This window comes from Bubalus kerabau, chromosome 9, assembly GCF_029407905.1.
Source record: "Bubalus kerabau isolate K-KA32 ecotype Philippines breed swamp buffalo chromosome 9, PCC_UOA_SB_1v2, whole genome shotgun sequence".
NCBI lineage: Eukaryota > Metazoa > Chordata > Mammalia > Artiodactyla > Bovidae > Bubalus > Bubalus kerabau.
The window spans coordinates 68,821,729-68,840,693 of record NC_073632.1 but is presented as its reverse complement, the minus strand read 5'-3'; the positions used below and the strand labels follow the sequence as shown (position 1 = coordinate 68,840,693).

Here is an 18,965-nt window from a genome sequence, read left to right as displayed (position 1 = left end):
AAGTATCTAGAGTCTAAAAGAGGTTGAACTACAGTGTGCCTACCCCACCCCAGGGTGCCTTTTCTCTTAGAAAAGCAGTGCACTTTTCTAAGAGATCCCAGTAACAACTATCATCAGTTGCTATGGGTATCTCTATACCTGCAGTACCAAATATAATGCTGTGTATACGATAAACGGTTAATAAGTGTAAATTAAACCAGTAAGTGCCTTGTCAGTGTAGTTTTGGAAAGCTGGAGAAGGGTGGGTACTGGGAACTTTCTTTTCATCATAACCTTAAATTATGTCTCATCATTCAATTATTTCTGTAGTACATACAGAAGAATGTGAAATGTATAGAATTACAGGCATTTATGAGAAAATCGACCAGTATATTAAATTGAATAAGATGTATGCAGCTGGAAAAATGATCCTTGAGTATTTATCGATGGCGTGGGTGTCAATCCTCATGCTCACGTAGCTGCTCCTCTGGCTTTTCCTCCGCGGGGAGCTCCTCTCCGAGGCCAGCGTCAGCTGCACCATCATCCTGTCGGGCTTGTCTCCGTTCTCGGGGGTATAGTTGCCCAGGTCATTCACCTCCCCGTCACTGTAGCTGCCGTCCAGGAGGACCGCGCGTGGCTGAGGCAACCCGCAGGTGCAGGGAAGCTGCGGACACAGCAAACGCACGCTGGAATGCGAGCTCAGCCAACAAAGTTGCACAGAGGAGGGGATCGCCTTTTCCTACTTTCTTTCAAGGTGTGTGTGTTAGTTGCTCAGTCATGTCCCACTCTTTGTGACCCCCCTGGACTGTAGCCCACCAGGCCCCTCTGTCCATGGGATTCTCCAGGTAAGAATACTGGAGTGGATTGCCATTCCCTTCTCCAGAGGATCTTTCTGACCCAGGGATCAAACCCTACTCTCCTGCACTGCAAGCAGATTCTTTATCATTTGAGCTACAGGGAAGTTCTTTCTTTTAAGGGGTTGTGGGAATAATGATGGTGGCACTGTAAACATTTTATCAATGAAAGAGCAGGTAACCCATCAACTGCTAGGAAACACCAAGTCATATCGGAGGCCCACAAGAAGGGTCATGATCAGATCATTGCCATGTTCTCTGATATGACCCCTGATAGAAATGTTTGCAGTTATTGTGTGTGTGTGTGTGTGTGTATGAGAGGGGGAGAGAGAGAAAGAGAGAGAGATGGGGTGGGAATTTGAAAGGTGTGGCATTGTGGGGATAGTTTCCTCTACAGAGCCTGAGTTTTCTAGAGGAGATTATCATTGAACTGCAGACAGGAGAATGAAGGGGAAACCAGGTGGGCGGGAAAGTGATCTGGGAAGTGATGGGAGTTGTATGAGCTCACATATGAAGGAAACTTTCCTAGAATGGAAGATGTGCTTCCTTGGAAGCTTATATATATATAAGCTTTCAAGAGACAGACATATCTATCCATCTATCTATGTATAATATATATATATATATATATATATATATATATATATAATGTTTATTGCAGCATTTATTATAGTGGCAAAAAATGGAAAAAAAAAACCACTGCCCATCAATAGGGGAATAAATCATGTTATAATACATCCAAGACATTCTTTATTATGCAACTATTAAAAAGATTGTCTTGGAAAGAGACATTTCTGGAAGCTTCTTTTATGATTCCTCTAAATCATTTGTCCCACCATGTTGAATTGCCATTTACTTTTATCACTGAACTAGGAACACCACCAAGATTGAAGCAACCTGGCCTTAGTTAACTTGACTTAGCAGATCCTGGTCTATGTGTGGGTGCTCAGTCGTTCAGTCCTGCCTGACTCTTTGAGATCCCATGGACAGCAGCCCACTAGGCTCCTCTGTCCATGGAATTTTCCAGGCAAGAATAGTAGAGTTGGTTGCCATTTCCAGGAAGCTAGTTTATGCTGCTGCTACTGCTGCTAAGTCACTTCAGTCGTGTCCCACTCTGTGCGACCCCATAGACAGCAGCCTACCAGGCTCCTCCGTCCCTGGGATTCTCCAGGCAAGAATACTGGAGTGGGTTGCCATTTCCTTCTCCAACGCATGAAAGTGAAAAGTGAAAGTGAAGTCGCTCAGTCATGTCCGACTTTACGGGACCCCATGGACTGCAGCCTTCCAGGCTCCTCTGTCCATGGGAGTTTCCAGTCAAGAGTACTGGAGTGGGTTGCCATTGCCTTCTCCGAAGCTAGTTTATGGTAGGTGCTAAATAAATGTTTGAATGAGTAAAAGAGGTAGCTCAGAGTAAATTTCACACCATTTAACTTATTCTCTTGTTTGCTCTTCACAGCTAACTGGTGAAATAGTGGAGGAGGGAGTGCCATTACCCTATTTTACAGAGGAAGTCGGACCTGCCCAAGGTCCATTGCTAGACCAGATCCTACCCTTGCAGACACTCCTGCTCATGGTAAAGTCACCTTCTCCTGCGGCTTCCGCTCCTTCCGCTCCTGTACGGTGGTCAGGTAGTTGACGGCCGCGTACTCCAGCACCGAGAGGAACACGAACACAAAGCTGACCCAGAGGTAGATGTCCACGGCCTTGATGTAGGACACGCGGGGCATGGAGGCGTTCACGCCCGTGATGATGGTGGACATGGTCAGCACCGTGGTGATCCCTGCAGACACAGAGAGAAAGGAGCAGGGGTTTGTCTTTCTCCAAACCCACTGGATGGTTCCGTGCCTCTTCTTTCTCCCAGCTACTCCTCTGGCCTAGAACGTCTCCCTCCCTGGCCCTCCAGCTGCTCACGTTTCCAGTTTTAGCTTTTATAAAGTTTCTCCTATTCCTCTGCTCCCAGCTGTATCCCTGAATCTTTTTTTTTTTTTTTTTTTTTGGCTCTGCTCAGTGGCATATCTTAGTTCCCAGACTAGGGATTGAACCTGTGCGCCCTGCAGTGAAAGCATGGAGTCTTAATGCAGTCAAAGTATGGCGTCTTAAGCGCCGGACCGCCAGGGAGTTCCCCCTCCTTGTGTCTTCATCATGGCACTTTTATCACTTTGTTTTTCTGCAGAGAGCCCCTGACAGGTTAGCAGTAAGACAATTCTTTACATTCAGTTGTTTAAAACAAAGATTGCAGGGTAGTTCCCTGGTGGTCTAGTGGTTAGGATTCAATGCCTGATTGGGAAATTGAGATTTCACAAGCCTTGCAAAATAGTCAAAAAATAAATTAATTAACTTATTTATAAAATAAATATTTATAAACAAAATAAGAAGAAGACTGTATATATGAGCAGGTATGTATGTTTCTTGGAACTCCTTCTCCAAAAGAGGGGGGGAAAGTACACAAGTTGCATTTTAATCTTTGCGTCCTTGTTGCTGGTGTAGAATCCTGTAGTCCTTGGCCTGTGTTGTCGGCTGCCAGGGCCTGCTGAGTCCTGGACCTGGCTGCCCACACTGCAGTGTTGACTTGAGGACCCTGTCAATTTTACCAAGAATGATGTTAACCTCATTTACGGGAGACAGATTTCTGAAACTAGAATATTTATTCATTCAGCACAGTAACTGTTCAAGCTACAGAACAACCGTTAAAGGCCAGGGCATCTGTCAGTGGGAATGTCCCTGAGATTTCAAATTAAGCTCAGAACATTTGCTTGGCAAACACCAAATCACAGCGGATTGGGGTCATCTTAAGAGCCAGCACCAATCCAGTTTCACTAAAACCTGGTGAGTCATTCTCTCCCTTGAAGCCCCAGGACCTCTGAGCCACGGTGGTGCGTGTGGAATGGGTGCAATATTTAAATCAGGGAAGAGAGTGGATGGCAAACAGCTATGGATAGTACACTAGGGGTTCTCAGACTTGAGTATGTATAAGAATTACTAGGGGAGGGACTTCTCTGGAAGTCCAGTGGTTGAGACTTCACCTTCCAATGCAGGGGTGCAGGTTCGAGTTCTGGTCAGGGAACTAAGATCCCACATGCCTCTCAGCCAAAAAACCAAAACATAAAACAGAAGCAGTGTTATAAAAAATTAAATAAAGACTTTAAAAATGATCCACATCGAAGGAAAAAAAAAAAGGTTTACTGGGGGAGCTTGTTCAAAATGCAAATTCCTGGAACTCTCTCAGAGATTCTGATCCTATACATGTAGATAGACCCCAGGATTCTTCATTTTAAACAATTTCCCCCACAGAATCTATCACAAAGATCCCTTGGGCCACCTTTTGAAAAGCCCTGTTACAGAATGTGACTTTCTTATCCAGGTGAGCAGAGAAAGCACTGCAGATCAGGACAACCCACTCTAGGACTCAGCTCTAATAAGATTAAAGATGAACTGTTTGTGTGGACTCCCAGGAGGACTTAGAAATGGCTTTGTTACACAGATTCTTAATAGTGGCATTATACCTGTAAATGAATAACTTGATGTTTTTCTGAGTTATAATGCCCACCGGGATTCAGGACCCATTTGGAAAGAAGGGTTTTATCTGGAAGGAATTCCTTGTATTTTCAGATGTCTGAAACGTGCACTTGAGATGTTACTTACCTAAAGGGACTCTGGCGGGCACGGCTCTGCGGTCGATCCAGAAGGACACCCAGGACAGCATGACCATCAGGGTGGCGGGAAAGTAGGTTTGGAGCAAGAAGAAGAAGATGTGGCGACGCAACGTGAAGTTGATGTACAGACGGTTGTACCAGCCTGCAGGACACAGGAAGAAGAAAGAATACACACCATAGCCACTCAGCTTCCCCATAGGACCGATTTGATTCAGAGAATCATAAATGCCTTAGACGCTTGCCTGTAAACTTACCCTACCTTTATAAAATGGAAGACAGAAAAACCATGGAACAGAATGATTATATGATAACCCACATCATAAGGGTTAGTACATTTCAAGGAATCTTTGGCCCCCATCCTATACACAAAGGGAACCCCTCAGGAAGGCCATGTAAGACTTCTGTTACTCAAATATGGCACATGGCTCAGCAGCATCACCATCACTTGGGTGCTTGTTAGAAACGCAGATTCTCGGGCCCCGCCCTGGATCTACTGAATCATAACTTCCTTTTGGGAATTTCCTGATTGTCCAGTGCTTAGAACTTGGTGCTTTCACTGTGGTGGCCCAGGTTCAACCCCTGGTCCGGGAAAAAAGATCCCACAAGCCCTGCACTGTGGTCAAAAAAAGAAAAAGAAACTTCTTTTAACACTCCTCTCCACATGATTCCTACATATGTTAAAACTTGAGATGTGTGGATTTAACAACTCCCTCTGGATTTCTTTATGGGGGAAAAATATGTTTAAAGTAAAAATACCACGCTCACTACAACAGTGCATTTAGGCTATGCTTTAGCTTCACCCTGGTGCTCTTTACAAGGAAAACTTGTATGGAGGAATTGAAGGGGACAGGGAATGGTAGAAGGAGAAGAAAAGGCAGGATAAACTTGACATGACAAGAACTGAAAATAAAATGGGGACTTGGCAACATTAACTGGAAAACTGGCATCCCAGGACAATTTTAGTGCAACGGTTATATTTATAACAGCTCCAGAAAGTGATTGTGGAGGTGCTAGAGATTGAATATGTCCTTCTCAAATTCATGGGTTGAAACCTAATCCTCTAAGTGATGGTATTTGCAGGTGGGGCCTTTGGAAGGTGATTTCATTGTGAATGGGATTGGTGCCCTTACACAATAGGCCTCAGAGAGTTCTCTTGCACCTTCTTTCATGTGAGGACACAGTGAGTCCTAGGAAGCAGGGTCTCATCCAACACTGAATATTTCAGACTCCAGGAAAGACGAGCCTGTCTCTGAGGCTCTGTGGGGGTTGTAAGTAGTGTGAGTTTCCTTGATCTTGACTTCCCAGCCTCCAGAACTGTGCAAAACAAGTTCCTGTTGTTTAGAAGCCACCCAGTCTGTGGTGGCTTGGTGGTAAAGAATCTGCCTGCCAATGTAGGAGATGCAGAAGATGCCGGTTCGCTACCTGCATTGGCAAGATCCCCTGGAGGAGGAAATGGTGATCCACTCTAGTATTCTGGAACCCATGGACAGAGGAGCCTGGTAGGCTACAGTCTATGGGGTTGCAAAGACTCAGAGACAACTAAGCGCACATACACATACAAACACACACACACACAGAATTATGGTAGTTTTTTATAGCAGCCTAAGCACACTCAGACAAGAGGGAATGTCAAAATGCTAAGAGTCAAAGGAATGAGGGTTCCCCAAAAGACCAAGACTGGTGGGTGAGGTGTGCAAAAGATAAGAGATGTGATATCACCATATGTTGGAAATGAACAATGCCTTCTGTTACAGATCAAAGAGTGTAGTCAACCATGCAGTGTTTTAGCAACAGAAATTGCAGAAAGATAAGAGCAAAATCATCTTGAAAGGCGATTAGTTAAGAAAGAGGCAAGGGTTGGAGAGAGTGAGGCTCAGCTGTAACCTCAGCTGCCAGGAGGAAAACCACAGCGCCTGTCCTCAGGCAATGTGGTGGTGGAGGCGGTGGGGGGGTGGTGGGGGGGTGGGGGTTGGGGGGTGTGGCGGTGGCAAGCTTGCCCAGACTCGGTTCAAAAAACAACAACAACACTGCCCGTGGGGTGTAGTTCCTGCACAGTGGCTCTCAAGAGGGTCATAAGAGGAGCTGTGCAAACAGTATGGCAGCAGGGGATTGGTTAAGAGAGAAGCACTCAAAGGTGCTGAAGTCAAGAGAACATGAATGGAAAATAGTAAACCTGAAACTGGACTATTTTTGCCTATTGGAGAGGGGTCTCTGGGAGTCATATCAGGGTGAAATTTCTGCTGTTAAACTGTCAATGCAGTTGTCTCAAATAGACCTACACAGAGGGCTTATGTTGTAGTTTTTATTAAGATTTTCTAGATTATCACTTCTGTTGCTGTGGTGGTATCAAAAAACCTCCCTCACCCCGTGCTCACCATCCTCTAGACCCGATCTGGAAATCTCATCTTTGGTTTCAAATCCTAGAGGCACAGGCTCTGCTCACTTGATAACCAATCCACACGCCTCCTGAGATCCAAGTAGCTCCCTCTCTTAGCCTCCCCGCCCACCCCCCCACCCCCCCACCCCCCCACCTGTGCTGCTGTAGAAGGCCAGCTTCGTGGTGGTGTGGAATTCCTGGATGAGGAACTGGGAGAGGGAGATCCGCTCGTCTGTCTTTAAGGAGTCATTGCCTTTCTTCCAGTAGAGCATGAGGTCATCTTCCGTGTAGGCATCTGAAAAGACAAGATGGCATCAGACGCCAGGAAAGATGAGCCTGTCTGTGAGGCTCTGCGGGGGTTGTAACAAGATCAGCTGAATAAACAAACTGCAGTCCAACAAAGCAAAACAAAATCCAAAAAGACAAATCTAATTCTCCTCAGTCTTCCAGAATCATCAAGGCAAAGCTCTCAGGCCTAAATACTCATCCTGACTGCAAAAGTGTTCACCTTTCAAGTCAGCCTAAAAGCAGATGAAATTGCTATTTTTGTAGACCAGAAACTACAATTTGCTCTTTAAAAAAAAAAAAAAAAAAAATTTTTTTTTTTTTCAGGCTAAATAGCGGCAACATTGCATATAGTTCAACTTTCTAAACCACAGGTAATTTAGCCCTTTCTTCTTTCAAAGGGTGATGATGCATCATTGATGGCAAATACCTTTAAACACTCTCAGGTAATAGGGGCTGCATTCTAGCAAGAAAAGACCCACAAGGAGATTTGCAGCCAAACGAGGTCTTTCTCTGCAGGCCTCTTGTTGCTCTGCCCAGGGTAGAATCAAGGGGATTTCCCTGAGGATCCCTCCTTCTGGCCCCATACTTCCCCACCCCACTTATTTTAGGTGAGCACACCGCTTACCCCAACCCGGCAGACCTACCTGCTGTTTGGGCAGAACTAGGGGTAAAACCTGAAAGGGCTGCTCCTGTGTCAACAGTTCTTTCTGGGGCTCCCCGAGGCTCTGTTTTATTCCTCTTTTATTCTACCTTTAACCTTTGACCTATGTGATGACCCCTTTCACGTGTCTACTTGGCCAGGCTATCGTAAGTATCCAGTGATTCAATCCGGCACTAATCCGGGTGCTGCTGGGGAGATGCTTGTTGCTGTGTTATCTACACCCAGCTCACTTGAAATAAAGATGACCCAGGATAACCTGGGTGGGTCTGATCCCATCAGTTGAAAGGCCTTAAGAGCGGACCTGAGGTTTCCTGGAGGAAGATAAAATTCCACATGTGGACAGCAGGGTGGGCTCTGCCCAAGAGGCCGCAGCCTGCCCTTCCCACCACCTGCCCTGCCAATGCTCACATAAGCCAGTCCTCTGCACTAGCCCGCTCCCTGTGTATGTCCTATGGCAGCAGTCCCCAACATTTTTGGCACCAGGGGCCAGTTTTGTGGAAGACAGTTTTCTCCCTGGACCAGGGTAGGGGGCATAGTTTAAAGCACATTTCATTTATTGTGCACTTTATTTCGATTATTGTTCCATCAGCTCCACCTCAGATCATTAGGCGGTAGATCCTGAAGGCTGGGGACCCCTGTCCTATGTTTCTGCTTCTCTGGTGAAAGCCTGACAGGTACCACTGCCTGGGTATCATAGGGAAAGCAAAATTCTGGAGCCAACGATTAGTCCCTCGCTGTTAAGCTCCATAAAGGAGATAACAGTAACCTTCTCACAGGGAGCTTGGGAGGATTAAAGGACAGAGCAGGCCAAAAGCAACAGTGCACGAGGCAGTCACTCCCTTGGTCCTGGGATTTATTCTCCCTGACCCCACGTTGAGTGGTCCACAGAGCTGTCCCTGCTGTGTGTGGAGTCCATGTCCCTGTGCTCCTCGGCCCTGGGTGATTGGAGCCAGGGGACTCCTGATCCACCACCATGGCACTGGCAGGCTTACCAAGATGCCCCGGGTCAACGAAAGTCCTCACTGAGACTCTGACATGGGCTGCGATGTGTCAGTGGGTGTGTGCTGGTTTGAGATGAGTGTAGAAGGAGTCATGGTGGGGGGTCAACCAGACTGTGACAGTCAGAGGAAACATTTTGGCAGAGATTGGAGCACGGGGCAGGTGCATAGAGAGCTAGGGATGGCAGTCCTGGACACAGCTGCAGCCTTGGTCCTCCTATGGCTATTTAATTTTCCAGGGTTTCTGCATGTGTGTAAGTTTCCCAAGGCCCCTAGGTTATGCCTGAGTGTCTCAGCCACCACCTGCACTCACAGTGGCTGTGCCCTGGGGCAGTTGCTGCCCAACTTGTTTTCACCAGGAAATTCTTCAGTGGAAACCTTACTCAGAAGAGCAATAAAAGAGATCCACAAGGAGCTCTCTGGTGGACTGTGTGATGAGTGCCATACTGGGGGCTTGGAAGGAAACCCACATTTGCTGAGCCCTCAGCTCCCCTTACCCAGGCACTTGCCCTGGGGAACTGGGAAACCTTCAGTTTCCACAGGACTGAGTTTATAACCACTGCCATGAGTATTAAAAGGGTCAATTATGGGAATAGAAGGTTTTTAGTGCCAAATTTGTTCCTGATTTTCAAACTTACCTGAGACGTTGCTTCTATCTGAAAAGTCATCTCAAAATCATAGTCACCTGTGATGACCTAGAGGGGTGGTGGGATGGGGTGGGAGGTGGGAGGAGGGTTCAAGAGGGAGGGAACACACATATACCTATGGCTAATTCATGTTGATATATGGCAGAAACCAACATGATATTGTAAAGCAATTATCCTCCAATTAAAAATAAATAAATTAATTAGAATTTATTAAGAGATTAAATCTCATGTTAAAAAAAAAGAGAAGCAAGATATTCTGCTCCTACTCCTGAGAGTCAGAGGCTCTAGGGTAACTTAAGGTCTGCGGGGGCTGTCTGAGCATAGGCTTACTCACAGCTCTCAATTTCAAGCGAGCACGTTTGTGTGTCCAGGGGAAACCGGCTGAAATCCATGTTGCACATGGCGGTCACTGTAACCCTAGAAACAAACAGATAAAATCCAAAAGTGCAGAGGCTGCAAAAAACAAGCGCAAAATGATAAAACAAAAAGAAAAGGCCTGTGCTTCCTCCCGATATAGAAGAATCTTGTAGTTCATAAGCAGTGTGCCAGGACCTAGAGGACCAAGTAGCTTATGTGTGATTTCCACACTGGAGAACTCGTGGGTGTTTATGTTTAACCCCAGGCTCACCATGGGGCCAACAATGACTTCACTAACCCCCATCGCAGCAAGCATTTTAGAGAAGCAATGGTCTCCATCGATACAACAATGTGGGGACATCTTTTGTGGTCCAATGATTAAGATTTCGTCTTCCAGTGGAGGGGGTGCAGGTTCAATCTCTGGTCAGGGAGAGAAGATCCCACATGCCTTGTGGCCAGAAAACCAAAGCATAAAATAGAAACAGTAGTGTAACAAATTCAATAAATATTTTTTTAAAAGAGCCACTTCTGAAATTATATAAAAAATAAAACAATGTTAAACCACAACTCCTATGGTTTCTTAAAAGAAACCGTAAGAGTATATTGCTCTCCTGTTTCAGATTCATTCAAATTCTTCTTTTCTTGATTTTACTGACGTTCACTATTTGTGTATAATGTTTTTACAATAATATTCATGAAGTATTTATGCCAGTTGCCAAATTAGGCACTTTATTTTTTTTTTTTTACGATTTTGATATTTCTGTATTGATAATAACATCTTCTAGTGGGTGCAGGTGTTCTTAGTGGATAATTCCATGGAGATCATAAAAATGGAAAAACACTGGAAGATCTTATGCATCAACATGCAAGCACTTGCTGGCATCTAATGGTTTTGCTTCAGAGTTTACACAGGAAAATTGGCTTTTGCGTCAAAGAATAAGCAAAGACAGATTGTTAGTCATAGAAGAAAGATCTCCCACCCAGTGTGGAATTCCATGGCAGGGTATGATTAACAGTCATTAGCTAGTGAACATACTACGTTTCCTTCAGCCACAGAAAATTGGCTATGTATAAGTTATGAAAATTATCTGGATAATTCATGGCCAAAAAGAAAAAATCACTTTTAAATGGAAATTTCAAGGAAAAGAGCTTTTCTGAAACTCAGTTATCCAGATATTTGCCTTATTTTCCTCATTCCATTTGAGTGTTGTAGGGAGGGATCTTGTATTGTTAGCAGCTGGATCATCTTATCTCCCCTGGGAATACTGATACACAGGATGTATTTTTTGGGGGGTGGTCAGGCCAGCCTCTGACTTGGACACCTAATGGGTGGTCTCCCATTTCTATGGGTACATCACCAGCACAACCATACCTGATGGCATCACCAGCAAGAAAGAAACTAGGGGCTAAGCTTGGAGACACTTGTGGCAAACTTTGGAGACATCAGATGTCAAATGCAGGTGGGTTTTGCTATGAATGAAAGTATTAAATAGCTCTTCTCTCTGTTGTCAGTTGATACAGAAACAAGTTTTTTAGAATCACAGACATTATCAGACTTGTTCCTGGCACCCTGACTTGATGCTTTTCTGTTTGTTACCCAAGCATTGAACAAGCCCAGCATGTGGTGTAATCTCACCCATGCTCACTGTTGTTTCCCTCAAGTCCTTTTGAATTATTTCATCTAGAGCATCTTCCCTTGGAATCTTGGCCAGTCCTGAGATTTTCCTGCTTACCTCTCTCATGTAACTGGCAGTCAAAACCCTCAGAAGTAACCAAACATATCTCAGTTCAGAAACAAAGAATTTTGGTCAAAGGTATCGACACTTTAAACTTCATTCACATTGAGACTTCTGCTCCCCCTTCCCAGCTAAGGCACAGAGTTGGCATTTGAGTGGTCAGTGTCTGCCCATCTCTAATCACCTCCTACATGGGTAGAAGTGAGATAAGAGGGGGATGGTTCTCTGGTGAGGTGGTTTCAAGCTCTCTGGGACCACTATGTGGTTGAAGCTGAGACTTTTTCCCCAGGCCCTTCATTCTCTCCACTGGGCACCTCCATCCTCCACCAGCATCTTCCACTCCATCTCTTGGCTCACCACTCTCCATGCCACACATGCTGAACTATTCCCAACAAGCCTGGGACTGCAGACTGGCCCCATAAGAGCCAAAACTCCTCCTAGCTCTGCCCCTCAGTGGTTAGACAGCTCTTCTCTCACCCTCTAACTGCAGTGTCCCCCAACCATAAGCACACATGTGTCCTGTGCAGTCCAGCAAATGGCATGCCCACACCTCTCTCCCAACAAAAATCTCTTCCTCCCAACAATCATTGACTCTCAAATCTTGAAACTGACTGGGAATTCAAGAACCATGGAATTGATTTTTCAATCTACCTAGTGTCATGGAGCATCTCATTTGTGAATTTCATTTGTTACTGTCTCTTGCAGCCTAGGAAACTTCACCATCCTGTTACCTGTCGCTCCCTGCCCACACCTCCTTGGTGTCCGTGCCTCTGTCTGCATCTAATCCTTTGGTTCCTGCAGGTCTCCCCCACTAGGCTGCAATCATGCTAAGCTCAGTGTTATTCATCTTTATGTACCCAGAGCTTAAGACAAGACCTGACCAGGTTTTTATCTGTACAACTCTGGCGGCCAATCTTAATATAAACACATTCTGTTGAATGGCTCAAAGAGTATGGATGAGGTGGAGGGCAACGTATTAGTACTGATTTGTGTTTACCTGCTGTTGACAGAGGTGACAGTACCCAGCTCCTCCATGTTTTCCCCCAAATAAATCTCAGAGTGATAGCCCTCACTAACTTGGACCTCTTTATTTCTCTCTTAAACAAACCCATGATTTCATTTGCAATGAAAAATCAAATTATATGTTTTTAGGCACCTGGAGGCTCACTGACAACTTTGATGCTGAATGAACAGAGGTTTTCCACTTCCTCTGTTCTCTCTTCTGCCTCTGGTGTCACGTCCAATAGTGCCAGACTGGACCTCCACCAGTTCATGAGACCTGACTGCTAGACTGTCAGAAGTTTAAAAGCCACTTGTTAAACATAATTTTTTTTCTTTTGGCTTTGCTGCTCAGCATGTGGGATCAGGGATAGATTCCCCCTTGCATTAGAAACTCAGAGTCTTAATCATTGGACCACCAAGAAAGTCCCAAACATAGCCGTTATTAAAAATTAATGTTATGTTAAGAACAGAAGTAAAACTCTGAGTCTGGTACCTAGCTGCTTAGATTCTAAGTCAGGATGAAGTAATAAAAGATTACTATAAATATTCTTTTAGGGCAGAAATTCAGCTTCAATATTGCCATCTCTGACTCTAAAGATACACTGCATCGGTATAGGCATTCCCTTCTTAGACACTGGTGTGTGGATTCAGCTTTACCAAAATAAAGTCTGTAAAACTGAAATGCCCTCTCAGCACAGGACAGAAGGGGTAAATCTCAGCCAGTAGCTGAGGTGCTGCTCTGTAAAGGTCTGCAGCTCATCTCTACATGTCCTCCTGGGGGAGGCGGGCACCAAGATTTTCTCAAGGGGGCATACAGGGAAAGCCCCACTGTGATGTCTGTGCCTAAGAGAAGGTTATCCAGGTCAGTGCTTAATGAGTAGTTAAACATTTCTAAGGCTACTGCTCAGCACAGGGAATATAGCCAATATTTTATAATAACTTAATGGAGTATAGTCTATACACATATTGAATCACTATGTCATACACCTGAAACTAATGTAATATTGTAAATCAACTGTATAGAAAGAATGAATGAAAGAAAGGAAGGAAGGAATAAAGAAAAAGAAGAAAAAACATTTCTAAGTCAGCTGAGCTCAATTATTTTATTCTTTATATTTTTGAAGTTATGCTCAAAATACCACTTAAAATCCTCAAGTGGCCCAGGGTCCCCATAGTCTCTCAAGGAGGACACTCAGGTGAGAAGGGATTAAAAAATAAAAAATGCCTAAACTAACCAGGTGAGGTAAATGACTTTTTTTAAAGCAAAATTCCAAAATGGGAATCAGAGAGGTCAAAGGAGGCAGGTCTTTGAGAAGAATTACATTATCTACTTTTCTGACTCCTACTAGAGAAATAAAACCTTCACTAAACATTTGAAATTGAACTTGAACAGGGCCTAAATCATAAGCATCAGTATGAGAAATTTCCCCGAATGTATTTTCAAGGAGAAATAATTCTTTAAAATGTTTACTCATGTGTAGAGTTAAGTTTTCCTGATGTTGAAAGTCAGAGCCCCTGGAAAGTTAGAAGTTCACTGTTCAAAGCCAAAAGCAAAAGTGCTGTGGTGGGAGCAATGATACTCTTGGTTGACAAATGAGTTGCACTTCTTCCCAGCTTCGGGGATAAGAGGACGCTGAGGGGAAGAGGCCCAGAAGGAGATCGGGAAGGGCTCACCTGAGGCTGTAGAGCACTTTGCCGTCGGGCTGGACCCGGAGCATCACGTTGTCTGTGGTGGTGTCGTGGATGAAGGAGCGCTTGGAGTGCACAAAAAACATGTCGGGGACCCAGATCTTCTTCACCAGCCGGCCGTCAAATGTCATGCTCAGGTTGTTGGTGCTTGGGAAGGACAGCCTCTCGTCCTTCCAGTAGTGCCTCAGGTAGAGGGTCATCGTGAAGTCCTGGGACCAAGGGTAGAGAGGAGGAGCCCACACACTGAATGGCCGGGTGATAGCAGGGCATCCTGCTCCCCCACCACCAGGTTGAGGAGTGAACTGAGACCAGGGAGGCCTTGCTTCTAGTCTCTGCTGCTTCAGGAGGGAGGGAACCCTGCATGGGGGCCTCAGCAGGAGGTTGTACAGAGGGGGCCTTGAATCCCACCGCACTCCACCCCTGGGCACTTGCCTCCACTTGCAGAAGGCTGCTCCTGCCGGTGCTGGGACCCCAGCCTGAGGGCAGCCTGCCCACATACAGGGCCAACTGCCAGCCTAAGAGTTCATGCCTCTGGAAGCAGCCCTCAGCCAGGGAGTGGGGCTGGGGATGGGTAAGGGGGATGGATAACCCAGCTCTCTGGCCCCTCAGAGGGGACAACCTTGAGGTGAGCTCTTTACTGACTCCCAGAGAAGCCCGGAGGGACTGATTCTCACATAGATCTGATCTGATGACATGACCATTTTTGCTTCCTTCCTTTTCCCTGTCTCACCTCTCCACCCTCTTCTTATATAGATAAAGATAATTTTTTGACACCACTATATATATATATATATATATGTATATATGTATGTATGTTTCCCAGGTGGTGCTAGTGGTAAAGAACCTGTCTGCCAATACAGGTAAACCCAGGAGATGCAGGTTCGATTCCTAGGGTCAGGAAGATCCCCTGAAGGAGAGCACGGCAACCCACTCCAGTATCCTTGCCTGGAGAATCCCATGGACAGAGGAGCCTGGCAGGTTGCAGTCCATAGGGTCACACAGAGCTGGACATGACTGAAATGACCTAGTGCACGTGCGCGTGCGCACACACACACACACAGACACACACACAGACACACACACACATATAGGCTGTGCCACGCAGCTTGCAGGATCTTCATTCCCGGACCAGGAATTGAACTCAGGTCCTCAGTAAAGTGTGGAGTCCTAAGCCCTGGACCATCAGAGAACTCCCCCTACTCTTTTCTTGTATTTCCTTGGTGTCTGTGTGTGTGCTCAGTCGCGTTTGACTCTTTGCAACCCCATTAACCATAGCCCACCAGGCTCCTCTGTCCATGGAATTTTCTAGGTGAGAATACTGGAGTGGGCTGCCATTAAACCACTTGTGCCAGAATGCTAGTCTCAGGTCTGCTTCTCCCCAGCTAAGACAAGTTTCTAAAAAGTCCTGTAAGTAAGGAGTTGCAGAATGTTCTATTTGTTAATCAAAGCCCATTTAAAAAAGAACAACAGAGGAAACTTGAGCTTTTTCTGCATTTTCACAGCCAGACACAGAGTCCACAGGAGTAGGTTGTGTCTGGCTCCTTGGATCCCACTGTTTATGCTGGACAGCATTTGCCCAGAGAACACATCCTGGTGGCAAGAGCCTGGACACTGGGTGGTGACGATCATGTCTGCCATGCGGCTCTGTCTCCTGCCAACGGGGCAGCTTTGAGCAAATGTCTCGACCTCGCTGAGCCACCTGTAACACGAGTGTGGGAATTCCCACCGCCCGGGGGTTTTGAGCCCAGGGAATTGTGGTGTGTGGCTCTCCTGGCCCAGCACAGGGCCCGAGGGGATCCCCTACCCACAGCCTTGGCTGGAGAAGCGCTTACCATGTCCACCTCTGAGATGCTGTCCAAGCTCTCCACCTGCACGTCCACGCCAACAGGAATGGCCGGCCCTGGGGATGGGGCATGGCAAGAGCATTTACTCTTTTTATTTGAACTTTGACTACGAATGAGACAGGCATAAGCAGTATTTCTCCTAGCACATTCAGATTTGAAGGTTTGGTGTCCCACATGCCAGGCTAAAGTCAAACCAGAGATAAAAGGGTGGCATCATGGGCTTGCTCCCTAGAATAGTCCAGCGAAGGTAAAAAAAAAATTTTTTTTTTCGTCTGAATCAGTCAGGTGATTCTGAAATGAGGAAGTTAATGCAAAGCATTTGTCTTTGGTTACATATGCTCATCTAAAGGAACGATGAGACCTGGGTCAAAGTTGGGTCCCATCTAAAGAGTTACTCCTTAACATGAAGGCACACATTTTTAAATTTTTGTATTTACCTCCTGATTTTGCACCCTCTTTCGTCTTGGAAGCCAGTGTCTCTGGCTTGGTGAATTAGAACCAAGGTGATATTCAAAACATTTGCCAAGGTACTAATCTGCATCTTTGCTAGATGATGGAGTCACCTCCATGGGGGATGTGGTACTCTGGGTGGATATGAAAATATTATATTTGGGGGGCATTTCTAGGACATAAAAACTTTATATTTATAAAAAGAAAGAATTATCAGGGAAGTAGATTGCTGCCTCTTTTCCTCCCTGCTTTCAGGTGTATAGGACAGGCATGGAACATCATCACAGAATATCATCATGGAACATCATCACGGAGTGAAAAGATGAATTTGGGTCCAACAGCAACAGATTAGAGACTGAATAAAGACTCCCTTCTAGAACCTGTTTATCCTTTAGGCAAAAGTGACTGGAAGAAATAAAAGGCATGAGAATGATTTCTGGAATAAATATTTTTTTCCCGGGGGGGAAAAAAAAACAAAACTCATAAGAATGAAAACCCTACTTGACACTAAGAAATCTGAAATCTGCCAGCTTCAAAGGGCTCTGGCACTAAATCATTATTTTCTAAACAATTTTCATTTAATTAAACTCACCAGACCACACTCTACCCTAGGATATGAGCCCAGAGTTTTGTCTGCCAGCTTCAGGATAAGAATAAACTTAGTCCAAAAAAAAAAAAAAAAATTTAGTCCAAGATTGGTATTTCACATTAAATTGATAATGCAGTCATGATTTTAGGGGTATGATTATTGTGCATTTTTAAACATATATTGCAGACAGAACTTTCACAATTTATTTTAAAAATTATGCATTTCTAGGAGCTATGAAAGTGAGCATTTAAGAAAATTTCAAAAACTGCTTCCACAAATCAAGAAATAAATTTAAAAGACCCAATTTAAAAAAATTGTTATTTCAGAGCAGTTTTACAGGAGGCAACTTTGGACTGCAACTGTCCCTACAGCCAGCTACTAGCCTCCCTAATACTGAGACATCCTTGCTGGGAGCCGTGGCCTGAGGACAGCTGGGCTAGTCTGGCCACAAACCAGCAGCTGCCTCCCAAGAATGCATTCAGCAGAGCCCAAGGCAGGCTGGCCATGGCAGGTGCTCAGATGATGCTGAGGGCTCAGGCCTTGTTCACAACCTAGGCAGACCTGATTGGGGTAGGGAGCAATGCTGAATGGTTCCCTGGTCTGATGCTGCCCATAGACAGACAGAAGGACCTGGAAAGAAGACGAGCCCCAAGAGCGCATGCCTCATACCTCCAAAGCCAGGCCTCATGCTGAAATCGTGGTCATCTATCCTCAGAAGCTGCTCTGATTTTGTTAGTGGCGATTTCGTAATATCAGGGCTTCGTTTAAGAATTGGGCTGCAGAGCGGGAGAAAACAGGTTGATCACATACCCTAATTAAGTCGGATGAAAACTATTTGCATTCAGACTTGATCTTGACAAGTTTGATGGGCTGTGGTATTTCTTCTTTAAAGCTACTGGAAATCCTCTCTTCCATTCCCGGGCTTTCTGGATCAATGAACCAACCCAGAAGGTCCAAGACAGGAGTTTAGGAATGTGAATGAGGAGCTTGCAAAATACCAACACCTAGGGGACTTCCCTGGTGGTTCAGTGGTTAAGACTTCACCTTCCAGTGTAGGGGGTGCAGGTTCGCTCCCTGTTCAGGGAGCTGAGACCTTACATGCCTCTTGGCCAAAACCCAGAAAACATAAAACAGAAGCAATATTGTAACAAATTCAACAAAGGCTTTAAAATAAATAAAATATTTTAAAACCCAATATTCAGGCCCCATCTCAGAGGTGCTGATCTGGGCAGAATGGAACCTGGACATTGTTTTTAAAAGCCTCCCAGGTGATTTTAATGTGAAACCAACGGCGAAAACTGCTGGTCCTGGGCTTACTAATAAGTCTAAACTCACCCAAAGCTCCTCAGCCATTTGGGGCAGGTTGCAGCTGGAGGGGAGAGGCAGTGGGTGTGGGCTGAGCCTGTCTCCCTTGGACCCCTATGGCCCATCCTGCAGAGACAGCATGGACTTGCCCTTGGGTCAAATGCCAACCATTCTGGCTCCTGGGAGACAGCTTCTTGTACTTCTGGTTCTGAATCGCATCTAGGGCCATTTTAATTCATATTCACTTTTTCTAAGTAGGTAATATATTTGCAGGGTTTGACAATTAAAAAGAGAAAGGAAATGCAGTGAAAAGTTGGCTTTCTACCTGTGCCTCCATTCATCCCATTCCCCCAACCACTGTTACTGCTCTCTCTCTGTTCTTCATTTGGCCGTGGGGCTTGTAGGATCTTAGTTCCCTGACCAGGGATCAACCCAGAGCCCCTGCTTTGCAAGCATGAGTCTTAACCACTGGACCACTAGGGAAGTCCCCCTTCCCCCTGGTACCTCTCTTATTGGTTTCTGGTCTTTCTGTTCAGA

General features: G+C 45.4%; 1 protein-coding gene across 1 annotated transcript; it reads right to left on the bottom strand.

Annotated features, from left to right (window-relative positions):
- Window positions 1–348: 348 nt before the first annotated feature.
- On the bottom strand, window positions 349–18,704 carry LOC129619966 (gamma-aminobutyric acid receptor subunit rho-1-like). Its single transcript, XM_055535507.1, has 9 exons — window positions 18,459–18,704; window positions 17,793–17,899; window positions 16,073–16,140; window positions 14,226–14,449; window positions 9,791–9,873; window positions 7,017–7,157; window positions 4,475–4,627; window positions 2,416–2,612; window positions 349–642 (listed from the first exon to the last, which is right to left on the bottom strand). Exons 1-9 carry the CDS (start codon window positions 18,551–18,553, stop codon window positions 349–351), a joined length of 1,362 nt encoding a protein of 453 aa, XP_055391482.1. The 5' UTR covers window positions 18,554–18,704.
- Between the last annotated feature and the right edge of the window lie 261 nt (window positions 18,705–18,965).